The sequence below is a fragment of the Hyla sarda genome, chromosome 12, assembly GCF_029499605.1.
Source record: "Hyla sarda isolate aHylSar1 chromosome 12, aHylSar1.hap1, whole genome shotgun sequence".
NCBI classification, from domain to species: Eukaryota; Metazoa; Chordata; class Amphibia; order Anura; family Hylidae; genus Hyla; species Hyla sarda.
In genome coordinates this window covers 18,553,326-18,572,845 of record NC_079200.1, presented here as the reverse complement: position 1 = coordinate 18,572,845, position 19,520 = coordinate 18,553,326, and the positions used below count along the sequence as shown (strand labels likewise).

General features: G+C 44.1%; 1 protein-coding gene across 3 annotated transcripts in view; it reads left to right on the top strand.

The window, feature by feature from the left end:
- The window catches only part of BECN1 (beclin 1), a 46,983-nt gene that overhangs the window by 13,807 nt on the left and 13,656 nt on the right, over window positions 1-19,520 (top strand). For 2 of the 3 annotated variants that reach the window (XM_056547869.1, XM_056547868.1), the window contains exons 2-8: window positions 3,894-4,018; window positions 9,023-9,087; window positions 11,153-11,211; window positions 13,710-13,800; window positions 14,517-14,653; window positions 17,352-17,546; window positions 18,644-18,790. In XM_056547869.1, the coding sequence (XP_056403844.1) occupies window positions 3,898-4,018; window positions 9,023-9,087; window positions 11,153-11,211; window positions 13,710-13,800; window positions 14,517-14,653; window positions 17,352-17,546; window positions 18,644-18,790 (815 nt within the window). In that variant the 5' untranslated portion in view covers window positions 3,894-3,897. Of the gene's footprint in view, window positions 1-2,931; window positions 2,951-3,893; window positions 4,019-9,022; window positions 9,088-11,152; window positions 11,212-13,709; window positions 13,801-14,516; window positions 14,654-17,351; window positions 17,547-18,643; window positions 18,791-19,520 lie in introns of those variants that run through there. The other variant, XM_056547870.1, reaches the window with a different exon arrangement.

Sequence of the window (19,520 nt, the reverse complement as noted above, 5' to 3'; positions counted from 1 at the left end):
TTTTTTTTTATTTATTTTTTTTAATCTTAATCCTTCCAATACTTATCAGCTACTGTATGCTCCACAGGAAGTTATTTTCATTTTGAATTTCCTTTCAGTCTGACCACAGTGCTCTCTGCTGACACCTCTGTCCATGTCAGGAACTGTCCAGAGCAGGACAGGTTTGCAATGGGGATTTGCTCCTACTATGGACAGTTCCTAAAATGGACAGTGGTGTCAGCAGAGAGCACTGTGGTCAGACAGAAAAGAAATACAAAAAGAAAAGAACTTCTTGTGGAACATAACAGCTGATAAGTACTGGAAGGGTTAATATTTCATTTTAAATAGAAGTAATTTACAAATCTGTTTAACTTTCTGGCTCAAGTTGATTTAAAAAATATTGTTTTCCAATGGAGTACCCCTTTAAGGAATAGCACATAATAGTTCCAGGAGGGGGGACTCTCATCCAGATTTCGCATTGTGCTCTGGAGCTACAAACTGCGCCTGTGCATGTGACAGCTGGAGGACACAGCACTTCATATGATGCCGCTTTAGGGTACGTTGACGCGGGCAGATTACTTACAGAATTTCCGCAGCATATTTTGCTACTATTGACTTCAATGAGCCTGTAGGAAAATCTGCAAATCTCCCTTTACTGCGGAAAAGTCAATGGTAGCGAAATCCACTGTGGATTTTCTGAGTCAAATACGCTGCGGAAATTCTGCAGGTAATCCGCCCATGTTAACGCATCCTTACACAAAATAATGCTTCAAGCTATTAGGGGGCATAATTGTTACCAAGTGATGGACCCAGCCATCTTGTTGTGGAGCCGATAATGATATACAGTCATTACTGCAGAAAATAGTAAAGAGTACTCCGGCATATATATATATATATATATATATATATATATATATATATATATAATGACCCCAAGGTAATTTGTATGCGGATTGTGGCTATGGATAGGTTTTTCCTACAAGGTGGGTTGTGGTGGTGCCAGCGTGTGTGGGGGAAAATGTAGCAAAATGTGTAAGATCCAAAGGAAGAAGAAAAAGAAAAAAAAAGCTAGTTACAAAAGGGTTAATCCGTCTGTATGGAAGAATCGCATGTTACATTAGTGCAGAAGGGAAGGGAGGAAGACAGACATCAGCTCCGGAGGAGTCACTACTGTCCCCTCATCTCCCCCCTCCCCCCTGTGTCACAGTCACTACTGTCCCCTCATCTCCCCCCTGTGTCACAGTCATTACTGTCCCCTCATCTCCCCCCCCCCCCCCCCGGGTAACAGTCACCACTGTCCCCTCATCTCCCCCCTCCCCCCTGTGTAGCAGTCACTACTGTCCCCTCATCTCCCCCCTCCCCCCTGTGTCACAGTCAATACTGTCCCCTCATCTCCCCCCTCCCCCCTGTGTCACAGTCATTAGTGTCCCCTTATCTCTCCCTTTTGTCACAGTCAATACTGTCCCCTCATCTCTCCCTTTTGTCACAGTCAATACTGTCCCCTCATCTCCCCCCCGTGTCCAATTCATTACTGTCCCCTCATCTCTCCCTGTGTCACAGTCAATACTGTCCCCTCATCTCTCCCTTTTGTCAGTCAATACTGTCCCCTCATCTCCCCCCCATGTCAAATTCATTACTGTCCCCTCATCTCCCCCCGTGTAACAGTCACTACTGTCCCCTCATCTCCCTCCCCCCCCGTGTCAAATTCATTACTGTCCCCTCATATCTTCTATCGGCGCTCCGGTGTAAGGTAACTGCCGCAGCCAGTCGGCACTCAGGGCGCTCCGTCCGGGCATGCTAGGTGTTGTAGTTTTACAGCAGATGGAAGCACCCTGGTTGGGGAAACACAACCATACACTTCAGTCAAAAAAGTCAGTAAGACGGGTTGACTGTTTGTGTATGGGGGGTCCCCGGACACCTCTGACAGATGATTCTGGGGTGTGTAGGGTCAGACATGTTGGATTTTAACTGTTGAAAAGCCTCTGTATACATCAGGTGGTTGGGTGGTCCCACTGGAACTGGTGGGTTTTGCTGCCTTTTTAATAGTGTGTAGTGAAGCCTTTACAGATGTTCACACTGGCCATACATAATCGGTGACCCAAGCAAAGGACGGGTGATCTTTCTGAGAATGTTCTGGGACCCTTATTTTATTGTTTATGGTCTAAAGATTTTTTTCCTGAAAGATCATTTGTGATTTTCCAAATTTTTTTTATTTTTAAACTCCATTGACTTATTTCCAGGTGATCTGTCAACTTAAGTCCCTATTTGTTAATGATTATCATTATCGATGATTATTTTGGTTGAAATCGTTTTCAATGTTTCATGTTTTCCTCAACTTTGAAGAGTTAATCCATAATTATTTTTTTTTTTTTAAACAATGCCTGTTCTCCAGTAAATAAAAAAAAACAAGCTGTACTTACCTCCAGCTGTGCCTCCAGTGTCTTGCTTCAGGCTCCGGCTGTGATCATCTTCCTGAGCTATAGCAGGAGGCTTGGGCCCAGTGTGTCATACTGCTGCTCGGCCTATCACTGGCCGCAGTGATGTCTGTTTTGTGTGTATGTGTATATAAATATATATAATGAATGTGGTGTCCCGGTACCGTATTGCATCCAGTACCTAGTGTAGAGGTCCCCAAAGTCAGAGTAACTACGTTCAGGTAGGGTTCCTCAGGTGGAACAGCCCCCTAGTCGCCTCTCCTTAATTCTAACTCTAATGTTCATAAATGTATATATTGGTAATTATATCTATAAATGTATAGAAATGTATAGTACTTACCTTGTTCAGCGTCGCAGGACCTTCGGTCATGTGACCATGCTAGTAACCTCTATGGTATGTTGCAGGACCTTAGGAGGTCCTTGGGTCACGTGTTACCCAGAAATCTCTGTAAAGGTGATTGACATCCGTTTGGACCAATTAACGTTAGTCCAGCCTCTAGGCCTCAACACCTACGGCCTCAGCAGAACCAAAAATTGTGAGTCTTACTCTAATTCCTGCTAATGCTAGCCTGACTTCTGGACCGCAACTAATTCCCCTAAATCCAGTGGAGCAGCGCAGTAGTCTAGAGACTCTTAAAGCTAAAGTCCCAACCATTGTCAATCTCCAAAAGGAAGCTGCTGTATTGATCAGAGACTGTTATGTTCATAAAGTGTACAGAAAATCTTCAGTAAAGTTAACGCTGTTTACAGAAGTTTTCTGGTTGTGGCAAAATCCATTATTACTATCTACTTAAACTCATTATCATCTACCTCCCTATCGTTCCCGGGAAGGGCGGCGGTAGGAAATCCTTTATTGAGGAGCCCGCACCCTGGCGTCAAGAATAGCAAGTGTTAACAAGCACCCTTTGATACCAGCACAGCTACACTCCCCATACCCTACATCCCCCTGGCTACCACATATATATATTATAATATAATGTCCAGGCTGCCTGCTTAAAGAAGTACTCTGCCCCTAGACATCTTAGCCCCTATCCAAAGGATAAATAAGATGTCTGATCGCAGGGGTCCCGATCTCCCTGCTGCATCCGGCATTCGTTTAGATCGTCGGGTGTAGTGCCGGAGGCTCGTAACGTCACGGCAGTACCCCGCTTGTGATGTCATTGCCATGCCCCCCTCAATGCAAGTCTATGGGAGGGGGCGTGACGACAGTCACGCCCACTCTCATAGACTTGCATCGAGGGGGGCATGGCTGTGACGTCACGATCAGGGCGTGGCAGTGACATCACGAGCCTCCGTCCCGCATCCCCAGTCATCCAGCATGGAGCTATCCTTTGGATAGGGGATAAGATGTCTAGGGGCAGAGTACCCCTTTAAAGGGGTACAAAATCTCTCTAGAAAGCCTTTTGCTAATAAATGTAATAAATGTCTTGTGTGAATTTGCCTCTTAGTCACTTCTCTTATTCTTTCTTTATTATTCAGGAACATGGAGAACTCTAAATCCTCCACAATGCAGGTCAGCTTCGTATGTCAAAGATGTAGCCAGCCATTAAAGCTAGACACCTCCTTCAAAATCCTGGATAAAGTCACCATGCAGGAGCTCACAGGTGAGTCCCTTGTTACCTGCAGATTGTACTGTATATCATCTGCTCAGCTCCTCCTGCTCTATAACATGATACCTGCAGATTGTACTGTATTGTATATATCATCTGCTCAGCTCCTCCTGCTCTATAACATGATACCTATAGATTGTACTGTATTGTATGTATCATCTGCTCAGCTCCTACTGCTCTATAACATGTTACCTGCAGATTGTACTGTATTGTATATATCATCTTCTCAGCTCCTCCTGCTCTATAACATGATACCTGCAGATTGCACTATATTGTGTATATCATCTGCTCAGCTCCTCCTGCTCTATAACATGTTACATACAGATTGTATTGTATATATATCATCTGCTCAGCTCCTCCTGCTCTATAACATGATACCTGCAGATTGTACTGTATTGTATATATCACCTGCTCAGCTCCTCCTGCTCTATAACATGATACCTGTAGATTGTACTGTATTGTGTATATCATCTGCTCAGCTTCTCCTGCTCTATATAACATGATACCTGCAGATTGTACTGTATTGTATATATCATCTGCTCAGCTCCTCCTGCTCTATAACATGATAGCTGCAGATTGCACTGTATTGTATATATCATCTGCTCAGCTCCCCCTGCTCTATAACATGTTACCTACAGATTGTACTGTATTGTATATATAATCTGCTCAGCTCCTCCTGCTCTATAACATGATACCTGCAGATTGTACTGTATTGTATATATCATCTGCTCTATAACATGATACCTGCAGATTGTACTGTATTATATATATCATCTGCTCAGCTCCTCCTGCTCTATAACATGATACCTGCAGATTGTACAGTATTGTGTATATATAATCTGCTCAGCTCCTTCTGCTCTATAACATACCTGCAGATTGTACTGTATTGTATATATCATCTGCTCAGCTCCTCCTGCTCTATAACATACCTGCAGATTGTACTGTATTGTATATATCATCTGCTCAGCTCCCCCTGCTCTATAACATGTTACCTACAGATTGTACTGTATTGTATATATAATCTGCTCAGCTCCTCCTGCTCTATAACATGATACCTGCAGATTGTACTGTATTGTATATATCATCTGCTCTATAACATGATACCTGCAGATTGTACTGTATTATATATATCATCTGCTCAGCTCCTCCTGCTCTATAACATGATACCTGCAGATTGTACAGTATTGTGTATATATAATCTGCTCAGCTCCTTCTGCTCTATAACATACCTGCAGATTGTACTGTATATATCATCTGCTCAGCTCCTCCTGCTCTGTAACATGATACCTGCAGATTGTACTGTATTGTATATATCATCTGCTCAGCTCCTCCTGCTCTGTAACATGATACCTGCAGATTGTACTGTATTGTATATATCATCTGCTCAGCTCCTCCTGCTCTATAACATGTTACCTGCAGATTGTACTGTATTGTATACATCATCTGCTCAGCTCCTCCTGCTCTATAACATGATCCCTGCAGATTGTACTGTATTGTGTATATCATCTGCTCAGCTCCTCCTGCTCTATAACATGATCCCTGCAGATTGTACTGTATTGTGTATATATATCATCTGCTCAGCTCCTCCTGCTCTATATAACATTTTCCATCTGACTGGTTCCCTTTAAGGTTTGGTACAGAAGAAGATTTAAGTACAATTCTTCTAGTCTGGCATTAGTGGGGCATAAAGATTACCAGACAGCACCAATACCAGAGTATCAGACAGGTATAGTGATTTGTATAGAAGATGGCAGAGTATGATTAGTATACCAGGAGGAGAAAGTTATCAGGGATGTGACAAGGTTAGTAGTATGGCCTACCAGATAGAAATGACAAGCTGTGGGACCTAGAGATAAGGAACTTAGGGCCTTCTGGGATTTGTTTAATGGAGCTTTTTCCCATTTTGATAAAAAAAAAAAAGGAAAAATAGCAGTCCTACTAGGCTAGGAAGAAAATTTAGAATAAGGCAGAATAAATAGAGATAAATAAGAAAGAAAGGGTCTGATAAGATATAAAATATAATTATTGAATAATACTGTGAGGTCGGGGGCAGGGCCCTTGCCGCAGGCAGCTCACTAAAATAGAATGGTAAAGCTAAAACATGACGTTAAAATAGTATTGCATTTAAACAGTGGGACAATGGTGGGGGTTTATAGTAGGGATCGACCGATTATCGGTATGGCCGATAATGCACCGCGACCGCCCCCGACCCGCCGCACCGCGACCGCCCCCCCGACCCACCGCGTCGCACCCCCCACCGTAGTGCTGGGTGGTATATCGGTATCAACCGGATACCGTTTTTTTTTCTCCCACGGTATGGATTTTTGCCCATACCGCTATACCGGTCGGGCCCCTCCCCCACCCTCCGAGTCAATAAAAAAAATTAAACTTACCCGTAATGGGGGTGGTCCGGGCCATCCATCCTTCCTGTAGAGTCCGGCGCCATTCCGGGTGGAGGGTGAACCGGTCCGGGCTGTCCTTCTCCGGGGGTCCTCTTCTCCACTCCGGGCAGGCTCTGGCCTAGTACGCTGCATAGACGCCGCTACGCCATGACGTCAGGTGCGTCGCTGCGCAGCGGCGTCTATGCAGCGTTACTAGGCCGGAGCCTGCCTGGAGTGGAGAAGAGGACCCCCGGAGAAGAAGGACAGCCCGGACCGGTTCACCCTCCACCCGGAATGCCGCCGGACACTACAGGAAGGATGGATGGCCCGGACCACCCTCCCCGGATGGTCCCTGCAGCAACTGGGAAGGTGAGTCAGGGTTCTGGGATGGACAGGGGTCTGTATAATATACTATACCTACAGTAGGCCCTCCAGCTGTTGCAAAACTACAACTCCCAGCATGCCCGGACAGCCAACGGCTGTCCGGGCATGCTGGGAGTAGTAGTTTTGCAACAGCTGGAGGCACCCCTAGGCGCGGCGGGGGGAACGGTGGAGGTGATAGGTCTCAGGACCCCCGGACAGGCAGGGGGAGAGAAGCGGGTGGTGGTGGCGGCCTCTGGCACCGCATAAGCCACTGCAGTGCATTGATTTAAAGCGCCCGCTTTAAATCAATGATCTGCAGCGGTGTCGCGGGGGGATAAATAGCCGATAACTTATACCGGAATATCGGTATGTTATCGGCTATCGGCCCTAACCTCCACCGATTATCGGTATCGTCCCTTAAAAAACGATATCGGTCGATCCCTAGTTTATAGTCCAATGTTTGTAATAGGATATGTCCAATAAACAGTTTTTGCAGTTACGAGCCCACTGAGGATACTTGTATGCGCAGGAGCGCTAAAGATCTATCCTCTATACCCCGACGGCACGGGGACAAAGTAAAAGAGGGAAAATAGATCAAATTCTAAGTGCCTCTTACCGGCTCCGGCGAAAACGGTCATATGCGCACAGCAGCGCTTTACTGTGATCCGGATTGATGCCTCTCAGCCCCGGCAGCACGGGGAAGGTGTAGGAGAGGTGAAGATGTCCGGTACAGATGGTTATTGCGTAGTCCGCTGGAAAAGGTAACTAGAGATGAGCGAACTTACAGTAAATTCAATTCGTCACGAACTTCTCGGCTCGGCAGTTGATGAATTTTCCTGCATAAATTAGTTCAGCTTTCAGGTGCTCCGGTGGGCTGGAGAAGGTGGATACAGTCCTAGGAGACTCTTTCCTAGGACTGTATCCACCTTTTCCAGCCCACCGGAGCACCGGAAAGCTGAACTAATTTATGCAGGAAAAGTCAGCAACCGCCGAGCCGAGAAGTTCGTGACGAATCGAATTTACTGTAAGTTCGCTCATCAGGTAATGTTCATTTGTAGCGTGTGGCAGCGCTGGAGGTCAGTGGTGTGGGATCCCTCTCTACCCCGACGACGCGGGAAGAAGCTGAGAGGGCAGTAAAAGACCAATAGTGGTGGACAAATAATCCAAATACTTGTGCAAGTTCAGTCTTGGACCAGACGCGTTTTGGGGAGCAGTGTCCCCTTTTTCAGTGGTGGATATGCAAAGACTGACACGTGTGCAACGCAGTATCCTCGGTTTAGGTCTCTTCTATTTTACGTAGAGCTCCCACACTTGTACATTACACTTCTCCATTTTACCTGAAATATACCTTTTTGAAGAAACACCTGTAGCCATTGTACTGTAAACCATGAGAGATACAGGTTTTATTCACATCCCTAAGAAGAATATGCTAAGCAGCTCTCCGATGCCACTTTCTAGTGTTAGCTTTTTAATAAAGGAGGAGGGGTTATCCAGGAATATAAAACCAGACCTAATTTCATCCAAAAACAGCACCACACTTTTCCTCAGGTTGCATGTGGTATTACAACTCTATTTTTTTATTTACTTCAAAGCAACTGAGCTGCAATACCACATACAATCGAAGATCAGCTACATAAGCCCTTTAAAGTCATGTTTGTCTTACCGCGACAACTTTAGATAAGACCTAAAGGGGCACTCCGCTGCTCAGCGTCTGGAACAAACTGTTCCGAACACTGGAGCTTGTGACGTCACAGCCCCGCCCCATAATGATGTCACGCCCCCTCAATGCAAGTCTATGGGAGGGCCGTCACGCCCCATCCCATAGACTTGCATTGAGGGGGCGGGGTGTGACGTCTTGAGGGGGCGGGGCTATGATGTCACGAGCTCCCGGCTCCAGCGTTCGGAACAGCGAGAGCTGCTTTGTATATTATTCTTCTCAGAATTCTAAGTGCAGCACAAATGGCCTAGAAGTCTCCACTTGTCTTCATCTTGTCTATTCAAGGAGACACATCGGGGGAGATTTATCAACAACAGTGCAAAGGAAAATGTGCCCGGTTGCCCATGGCAACCAATCGGATTGCTTCTTTCATTTTGCAGAGGCCTTGTTAAAAATGAAAGAAGCGATCTGATTGGTTGCTATGGGCAACTGGGCAAACTTTCTTCTGGACGGGTTTTGATAAATCTCCCCCCATGCATTATTCCTTTTGGTCTACACCTCTCTAGAATACAATAATACTGATGTATTGCATTACAGCTCCATTGGTGTCGGTGGCTGCAGTGAAAGCGGGGGACACCCAAGAAGAAGACTTAAGCACTGAGGTAAGTCATTTCATAGCAAGACTAGGAGTGTTATGAACTTATTAATATTTATTGCGTTACAGAAAATGTTTAAAGCCACACTCCAGTGATACATTATATTTCACTAAGCAATAGCAGGGGGGCTCTGTTGCCCCCCGTCCATGAACCAGCCCCAGTCATAATGCAGCCTGGTGCCAGGTGATTATTGGGGGGGGGGGGGGGGGGATCAAGCTGCCTGGTAAGAGGGGGAGCAGTCTGACCATTTAGCCTCTCCCTGCTAATACCCCTTTTGAAACTTAATGGCCCTCAAGTAATATTGCAAACCCGACATGTCTTGCATTGCGCCAGAAATTCTGTTTGTGCCAGAATGTGCGCCAGAATTGAAAAAACCCAACTAACCATTTTACGAAGAAAACCTGATAAAGCGGCGTGGTTGTTGGGGAAAGGGGGCGTGGTCACCGTAAGGGGCGTGTTCCCAATATTTTCACAAAAACCCAACATATTTACTAAGGTTTCCACAGAAAATGTGGTGGATTTGAGCTGAGGAAAATCCGACAGATCAGAGAAGGTGTAAAAAAAAAAAATATAAATAAATGTAGGGAAACCTTAGTAAATACAGTGGAAAAAAATTAAATTAAAACCCACAAAGAAACCTACACAACAGTCTTAGTAAATCAGGGCCAATGTGTCGCATCAAGGGTCTATTCACACGTTCTGTATCCTGCGCACATTTGATGCTGCAGATTTCAGTGTAAATGACTGAACACCCAGCACCAGGTAGGCTCAGGATACCGTACATGTGAATAGATTGCAGTTTGCTCGGCGACTCGCAGGCCCATGTGTAGATGCTCGGAGCAGCGGATTGGCGCTGCGAGCAGGCCAGGTGGAGAGGCAGAGCGGAGGGTGTGGGTGGAGGTTTTGGCAACAGCTGAAGGCACACTATGGGTCGGGTCACCAGCAGATTTGCAGCGTAAAATACGCTGCGGATCAGTTACATGTGACCCTACCCTTAGGCTGTTTCTCACATACAGAAAAAATACATTTTTGTGGCACTGTATCACATGCCGGGCTTCATCCTACCAGTACTTATCAGCTGCTGAAGTTGAGTTGTTCTTTTCTGTCTGACCACAGTGCTCTCTGCTGACACCACCTGTCTGTCTCAGGATCTGTCCAGAGTAGGAGCAAATCCCCATAGTTATTTATTTTATTTATTTATTTATATAGCGCTTACAGATCCCATATCAAACCTATCCTGCTCCGGAAAGTTCTTGAGAGAGACAGGTGTCAGCATAGAGCACTGTGGTCAGACAGAAAAGAACAAATCAACTTCAGCAGCTGATAAGTACTGGTAGGATTAAGATTTTTTTTTTTAATTAGAATTAATAAATTTAACAAGAAAAAGAGAAACGATGTGAAACGGAGCACTCACGTTCTTGACCTGTATCCAAAGGCAGGAAAAGTCGACTTCAATTGCGGTCTTCCATTAGTGGGGAGGTGGTAGATGGTACGGGGGGAGTCTCAGACGCTGGCCACGGACCGTATCACACCCACCGGCGCTTCGCCGCCTGATGCCGGTGGGCGTGATACGGTCCGTGGCCAGCGTCTGTGCTCCGTTTCACATCGTTTCTCTTTTTCTTGTTACATTGTATACAGACCTTTAAAACGAGAGCACCTCCAGAAAAAATTGTCCACTGGAATACCCCTTTAAGTAAATTCCCCCTGCCATTAATTTCAGTAGCTTTATTTTGGGTGCTGTCTTCTTGAATGGGCACGGTCCATTTAAAAGAACTTTTGAGTTGTCACTGAGACATGTCAAACGTTTTTATCGGTCAGGGTCTGGGTGCTGAAACCTGACCGATCAGGAGAATGTGTGCACAGTGGTTGCTCCAGCATAAGTCTATTAGGCGTGTTTTCATGCTCAGTGGGGGTGCCAGCACTGAGACCCCCACAGGTAAAAACATTTGAAATGACTCAGTGACACGTCAAAAGTGCTCTTAAATGGACAGTTCTTTTAAATGTCAAGTACACTTTAATAATTTACAATAATATTTTATTTATTTATCTATTTATTTATTTTTGTCTGTAGGAAACATTTGTAGAAAACAGGCACGATGGAGTTTCCAGAAGATTAATCCCACCTACCAGGTACAATACAGACCATATTGCATCATGTTTTGTTTTTTTTCGGGGGTCCAAATATGTATTTACAGGTTTCAGTATATTTAAAAAAACAAAGAGGACATAGTGTTATATATAGAGGACATAGTGTTATATAGAGGGGAAAGGTTTGTGCAGTAATATCAGGAAGTATTTCTTTACTGAGAGAGTAGTGGATGCATGGAATAGTCTTCCTGCAAAAGTGGTCGCTGCTAATCCAATGAAGGAGTTTAAGCATGGATGGGATAGGCATAAGGCTATCCTTCATATAAGATAGGGATAGGTATAAGGCTATCCTTCATATAAGATAGGGATAGGTATAAGGCTATCCTTCATATAAGATAGGGATAGGCATAAGGCTATCCTTCATATAAGATAGAGATAGGCATAAGGCTATCCTTCATATAAGATAGAGATAGGCATAAGGCTATCCTTCATATAAGATAGGGATAGGCATAAGGCTATCCTTCATATAAGATAGGGGTAGGCATAAGGCTATCCTTCATATAAGATAGGGGTAGGCATAAGGCTATCCTTCATATAAGATAGGGATAGGTATAAGGCTATCCTTCATATAAGATAGATGGGCATAAGGCTATCCTTCATATAAGATAGGGATAGGTATAAGGCTATCCTTCATATAAGATAGGGATAGGTATAAGGCTATCCTTCATATAAGATAGGGATAGGCATAAGGCTATCCTTCATATAAGATAGAGATAGGCATAAGGCTATCCTTCATATAAGATAGAGATAGGCATAAGGCTATCCTTCATATAAGATAGGGATAGGCATAAGGCTATCCTTCATATAAGATAGGGGTAGGCATAAGGCTATCCTTCATATAAGATAGGGGTAGGCATAAGGCTATCCTTCATATAAGATAGGGATAGGTATAAGGCTATCCTTCATATAAGATAGATGGGCATAAGGCTATCCTTCATATAAGATAGGGATAGGCATAAGGCTATCCTTCATATAAGATAGGGATAGGCATAAGGCTATCCTTCATATAAGATAGGGATAGGTATAAGGCTATCCTTCATATAACAGAGAAGTATGAAAGATAAAAAGGGACAAAGCGCCTATCTATGTGCCGTTATCCTTATTACAAGTGACAGGTGAGGAAGCGTAAGGAATGCTCTCACCTGGTGGTGTTATGCTGAGAGCATAACACCTGTTGCAGCTTGAAGGGGCCCAACTGGTGTGGGTAAGTGGAGATCCACGGTGTGCTGCCCAGATCCACCCGTCCGGCCGGACCGTCTGAGAGTATGAGTGGTAGTGGGGAAAAAGGAATCCGATCCTGGCGCTCACCCGTGCGGCAGCTGAGGAAATGATGTCAGGAGCCGTGATGAGGTAAAAGATGCACTTTATTTTGGATAAAGCAGGGACTACGCGTTGCGAGGGGACAGGCTCCCCTCTTCCTCAGGTCCAATCATGATTGGACCTGAGGAAGAGGGGAGCCTGTCCCCTCGCAACGCGTAGTCCCTGCTTTATCCAAAATAAAGTGCATCTTTTACCTCATCACGGCTCCTGACATCATTTCCTCAGCTGCCGCACGGGTGAGCGCCAGGATCGGATTCCTTTTTCCCCACTACCACTCATATCCTTCATATAAGATAGAGATAGGCATAAGGCTATCCTTCATATAAGATAGAGATAGGCATAAGGCTATCCTTCATATAAGATAGGGATAGGTATAAGACTATCCTTCATATAAGATAGGGATAGGTATAAGGCTATCCTTCATATAAGATAGGGATAGGCATAAGGCTATCCTTCATATAAGATAGGGATAGGCATAAGGCTATCCTATATATAAGATAGGGATAAGCATAAGGCTATCCTTCATATAAGATAGAGATAGGCATAAGGCTATCCTTCATATAAGATAGGGATAGGCATAAGGTTATCCTTCATATAAGATAGAGATAGGCATAAGGCTATCCTTCATATAAGATAGGGCCAAGGACTAGATGGGCTGAATGCTTTCTCTCTGCCGACACCTTCTATGTTTCTACTAAGGAATATTTGCTAGTTTTCTAAGCCATTTCTTAATAATCCAGATATTGCTATATAAACCTGCCCCTACCTATATGCCAATATTTTCCATGCTGTTGGTCATTTCTGACAATCCCAGCTGTTGTATAGTCCACTATGGACACTGCGGGGCCATCTGCACTGCAGGAGGTTTTATTGGAAAAGAATGAAACTGTTCCTGGTAAAGAGATCAGAAACTTTCCTTTTATATGGAGACTCTATGGTGTTGTTGGAGAACTGATCTCCAGGACATATCCCTCTGGGGTGAACCTACCCTTACAGTTCGCTCTGTCCATACTTACTAGTTACCAGCTGTATGGATCGGGTCTGTCACAGAAGTAATAATAGAACCTTACTAGTTACACTACAGGTAAGTGGGACTGCAGGTGAAGTGCAGGCAACTCCCGCTTCAAAGTTAATACCTTACATACCGTTCTTGTATCTAGGATGATGTCCACAGAAAGTGCGAACAGCTTCACCCTGATCGGAGAAGCATCTGATGGAGGCACAATGGAGAACCTCAGTAGAAGACTTAAGGTAAACCTGATCCTGATCAGCCTATCACTTGTATTAAGTACATTTCTAAAAGGGGTACTCCGCTGCACACATCTTATCCCCTATCCAAAGGATAGGGGATAAGATGTTAGATCACGAGATCCCGCCGCTGGGGGTCCCCGCAATCTATGAGCCGGCACCCTTGTCATTTGGGACACGGAGCGAACTCTGCTCCGTTCCCAATGACTGGCAATGCAGTCCGCCACGACCCCTACATTCAAGTCTATGGGAGGGGGCCCTGTATATAGACATGAATGGAGGGGGCGTGGCGTGACGTCACGATTCAAGCTTTTGTGTTCCAGACGCCGCAGCTGCCGGCCCGGAGATCGCGGGGGTCCCCCGCAGCCTAACATCTTATCCCTTTGGATAGGGGATAAGATGTGTGCAGCGGAGTACCACACACTTTGCTGTGTTTTTCAGCTTCTTTTATGGGGTGTGACTGTGACGTCACGAACCTCCGCCCCCCAGCATCGCCAGTCATCCGGCACGGAGCGAAGTTTGCTTTGTACACCGGATGTCTGGGGTGCCGCAGCCGAGATCACGGGGGTCCCCAGCGGCGGGACCCTGCAATCAGACATCTTATCCCCTATCCTTTGGATAGGGGATAAGATGTCTATGGGCGGAGTACCCCTTTAACAAAAAAAAGGCCTTTTTTTAACGGAAAACTGTAATCGATTATCATCATCTTTGTGTTCCAGGTGACAGGAGATCTTTTCGACATCATGTCCGGTCAGACAGACGTGGACCATCCTCTTTGTGAGGAGTGCACAGACACCCTCCTAGATCAGCTTGACACCCAGCTGAACATCACAGAGAATGAATGCCAGAATTACAAGTATGAGAGATGGGCCCAGTGTGTCGTGTAGCAAATAACACTCATAACAGCGTATTATAAAAAAGGATAACAGGCTTAAAGAGTTACTCCAGTGGAAAACTTTTTTTTTTTTTTTTTAAATGAACTGGTGCCAGAAAGTTAAACAGATTTGTAAATTACTTCTATTAAAAAAAATCTTAATCCTTTTAGTACTTTTCAGCAGCTGTATGCTACAGAGGAAATTCTTGAATTTCATTTTGAATTTCTTTTTTTTGTCTTGTCCACAGTGCTCTCTGCTGACACCTTTGTCCGTATCAGGAACTGTCCAGAGCAGGATAGGTTTTCTATGTGGATTTTCTCCTGCTCTGGACAGTTCCTGATACGGGCATCAGGTGTCAGCAGAGAGCACTGTGGACAAGACAAAAAAGAAATAAAAAAATAATTTCCTTTGTAGCAACAGCTGCTAAAAAGTACTGAAAGGATTAAGATTTTTTTTTTTAATAGAAGAAATTTACAAATCTGGCACCAGTTCATTTAAAAAAAAAAAGTTTTCCACCGGAGTACCCCTTTAAGCAGTGTGATCTCCCAATTTATTCTAAATACGTAGATGTTTCTGCCACAGACGTCCCGATTCCCGAGTCAGCAGAAAGAATAGACATGCATTGCCGTCTATGAGACGGCACACTACGGAGCAGTCCTAATGCCCACTGGAATAATCAAATCTGCAAAATGTCCGTCCATTTTCCGAACAGACTTTCCGCACATACGCGGCCTGAACACGGCCTAAGACATCATTGACTAGGATCTGCAGAAACGGTACCATGAATCCATGACACCAGTTTTTTCCCCTAAATCATGGGCAGCTTTGCGACCATTTGAAGTGGTCATAACTTTACTTACAATGAAACTCGTAGGTGGCGATGTAGAGCCCTATCCTGTCTCCACTATCCTACCCCCCCACCCTCCTTGTCCTGCTCGGATAGATGGAGCGAACCCTGTCCCTGAGTCTACTTTTGACATGGAAAAAACCTTGATCACTGGTGATTTTCTTTGTAATACTATGTACAGAAAATCCTGATTTAAAGAGGGAACTTAGGAGGGAAAAAAAAAATAATTCAAATCAACTGCTGCCACAAAGTTAAACAGATTTGTAAACTACCTCTGTTAAAAAAAATCTTACTCTTTCCACTACTTATCAGCTGCTGTATGCATCAGAGGAAGTTGTGTAGTTCTCGTTCCAGTCTGACCACAGTGCTCTCTGCTGACACCTCTGTCCATTTCACAAACTGTCCAGGGCAGGAGAGGTTTGCCATTTGCTCCTACTCTGGACAGTTTGTGACATGGACAGGGGTGTCAGCAGAGAGCACTGTGGTCAGACTGGAAAGAACTACTACACAACTTCCTCTGGAGCATACAGCAGCTAATAAGTACTGGAAGGATTAAGATTTTTAAATCGAAGACATTTACAAATCGGTATAATTTTGTAACACCAATTGATTTAAAAACTTTATTATTTTTTTTTTTCCTTCAGAGTACCCATTTAACCATGAGAGGGCTGCCCATTTACTTATTTTTAATCAGTTTGTGTTCCGGGGGGAGGGGGGGCGCAGACATTTCACACGTAATGCATTGATATTAGGAGGAGGCGGTGGTGCGTTTAGCTATTGTGGCCCGTATCGTGGGTGCATTATGACGTCGGTGCACACCATCCCGGACTGAGCAGTGAAAGATCTTCCAAGGCGGCGGCCGTGGTAATATTATTCCTCCGGTGGATCTGAAACAGACGGTGATAAGAATGGGGCAGGGAAAACAGTCAATATGACAGAGGGTGCAGTCAGTGTGAGGAAGGAGGGCAGGACAAACCTAGAGTGGATCTCAAAATCCACTGTCAATTAAAAAAGAAGAAAGTAAATAAAAATAAAAAAAATACTTTTGTTAAAAGTTTTGGTATGTTGGGGGCTTTAAATGGGCACTGTCAGATATAAAAACTTTTTATATGTTGTACATCTTGGCAAAACAATAGGTTTTCTAAAATACTGTTGATCAATGAAAACTGCCTTTGAAAATCCCACCACTAGGGGTCCCCATACCTCCTGGGACACTGATGAGTCCCACAGCAGCATAAGCGTGTCCAAGGGTCACGGACACCAGATGGCTGATTGACAAGGCTGCAAGAGGAATACAGCCTGCAGCAACACTGCTGTAACACAGTTTTACCAAACATGTGCCTCCAGCTGTTGCAAAACTACAACTCCAAGCATGTCTGGACAGTCAAAGGATGTCTGGGCATGCTGGGAGTTGTAATTTAGCAAAAGCTGTGGGAGGGGGAGGAGTCATCACAGAGCAGGCAAGAGAAGGACACGCCCCCCTCCCTTTGACAAGATGGAAAAGACATTGAGCAGTGTTAATATCCTATTTTTTTGTGAAATATAGGTGATAGATACATACAATGTAAATGATTATGTACATATATAAAGGTGCCTCCAGCTGTTGCAAAACTACAACTTCTAGCATGCCCGGACAGCCAAAGGCTGTCTGGGCATGCTGGAAGTTGTAGTTTTGCAACCGCTGGAGGGGCCCTGTTTGGGAAACACTGCTCTGTGACATTTTTGATAGATAAAATATATATATATATATATATATATATATATATATATATATATATATATATATATATATATATATATATATATATATATAAATTTTTTTTTTTTTTAAGACGTTGCCTTGAAATCCTCGAGAAAATGAACGAAGATGACAAAGAGAAACTGGAGGCCAAGCTGAAGGAGTTGGCGGAGGATGAAGAAAGGCTGATTCAGGAGTTAGAGGAAGTCGAGAGAAACCGAGAACAGGTGACTCAAGACATAGAAAAAGTCAGACAAGAAGCCGAGAGGCTGGAGCAGGAGGAAGCACAGTAAGTATGTTCTTCTCCAGGAGACGGTTCACTGGCGTCTTGGCTTCTTCTATCATAATTGCCTGTTTTCGTTGAACCAGTACTTGGATCATATGCTTTAGGACCATGTTCACGTGTAGAATTCCGCTCCGGCAGAGTCCCATTGATTTCAACAGGATTCTGCTGCACTGTGCACATGGCAGAATTTCCGCACCAGATGTTTCTGCTGTGGAAATTCTGCTTCAGGTGTCCATAGAAAGAATAGACTTGTCTATTCTTTCTGCTGACTCTGCAAGGAAATGCATTGGCGTTTGAGACCGAGCATTTCCGAGCGGTCCTAGCGCTGGCATGTTCTGCCAGCGCTCAGCTGTTAGTGATGTTTTCTTAGGCTATGCTGACACGGTGGAATATCCACACGGAAAATTTCCGTGCCGACACACCACCGGGTGAACACACCATATGGGCTCCGTCACACGGGCGTATCCGCTGTGTTGTTTACATATGCAATCCGCCGCTATGAGCAGACACTGCGATGTGCCAGTCGCCATGCGCAGTGTACTGACACACATCGCGGCCGATCCCCCTGCTCCCAGAGCTAGGCCGAGAGCAGCCGCGATGTGTGTTAGTATACTGCTCGTGCGCGCAGCAACTCAACTCATCGCAGTGTTTCTGCATGTAGCGGCGGATTGCCAATCCGAGCAGGCACATATGGAGACACACTGTAGGGTACATACGCTACAGTAAAATACACTGCAGATCCATCCGTGTGAACGAGACCTAAGGCTAGGTTCGTTTTTTTGTTTGTTTATTTCTGAGTTGATCGGACCTTGAAACGGGTCTGATGCAAACAGCTACTTCCGGGTCCCGATGGCCTCCATTCACTTGCCAGTCGGGTCAGTCGGTGACCAGTTCATTTTACAGGATTTTAGCAGAGAGAAAAGTAGTGCTTGCACCGTTTTTTTTTTTTTTTTATCTGCTATGGTTGCAGCATACTTTTTTATTTTTTTTACATTTTTTTTTTTAATAATCCCTTGTATGTTATGTTAATCCTATGTAGACTCCATTTGTCTTTAGAATTTACTGTGTTAACATATTTATTCCACTTCTTTTCACAAAAGGTACCAGAAGGAGTACAGCGAGTTCAAGCGTCAGCAGCTGGAACTGGACGATGAGCTGAAGAGTGTAGACAACCAGATGAGATACGCTCAGCTCCAGCTGGACAAACTGAAGAAGACGAATGTCTTTAACGCCACCTTTCATATATGGTACGTCTATGTATATACTAGGAAACTCCTTTCATATATGGTACGTCTGTGTATATACTAGGAAACACCTTTCATATATGGTACGTCTGTGTATATACTAGGAAACACCTTTCATATATGGTACGTGTATGTATATACTAGGAAACTCCTTTCATATATGGTACGTGTATGTATATACTAGGAAACTCCTTTCATATATGGTACGTGTATGTATATACTAGGAAACTCCTTTCATATATGGTACGTCTGTGTATATACTAGGAAACTCCTTTCATATATGGTAAGTCTATGTATATACTAGAAAACACCTTTCATATATGGAACTTCTATGTGTATATACTAGAAAACACCTTTTATATATGGCACATCTATGTATATACTAGGAAACACCTTTCATATATGGTACGTCTGTGTATATACTAGGAAACACCTTTCATATATGGTACGTCTGTGTATATACTAGGAAACACCTTTCATATATGGTACGTCTGTGTATATACTAGAAAACACCTTTCATATATGGTAAGTCTATGTATATACTAGAAAACACCTTTCATATATGGTACGTCTGTGTATATACTAGGAAACACCTTTCATATATGGAACTTCTATGTGTATATACTAGAAAACACCTTTTATATATGGCACATCTATGTATATACTAGGAAACACCTTTCATATATGGTACGTCTGTGTATATACTAGAAAACACCTTTCATATATGGTAAGT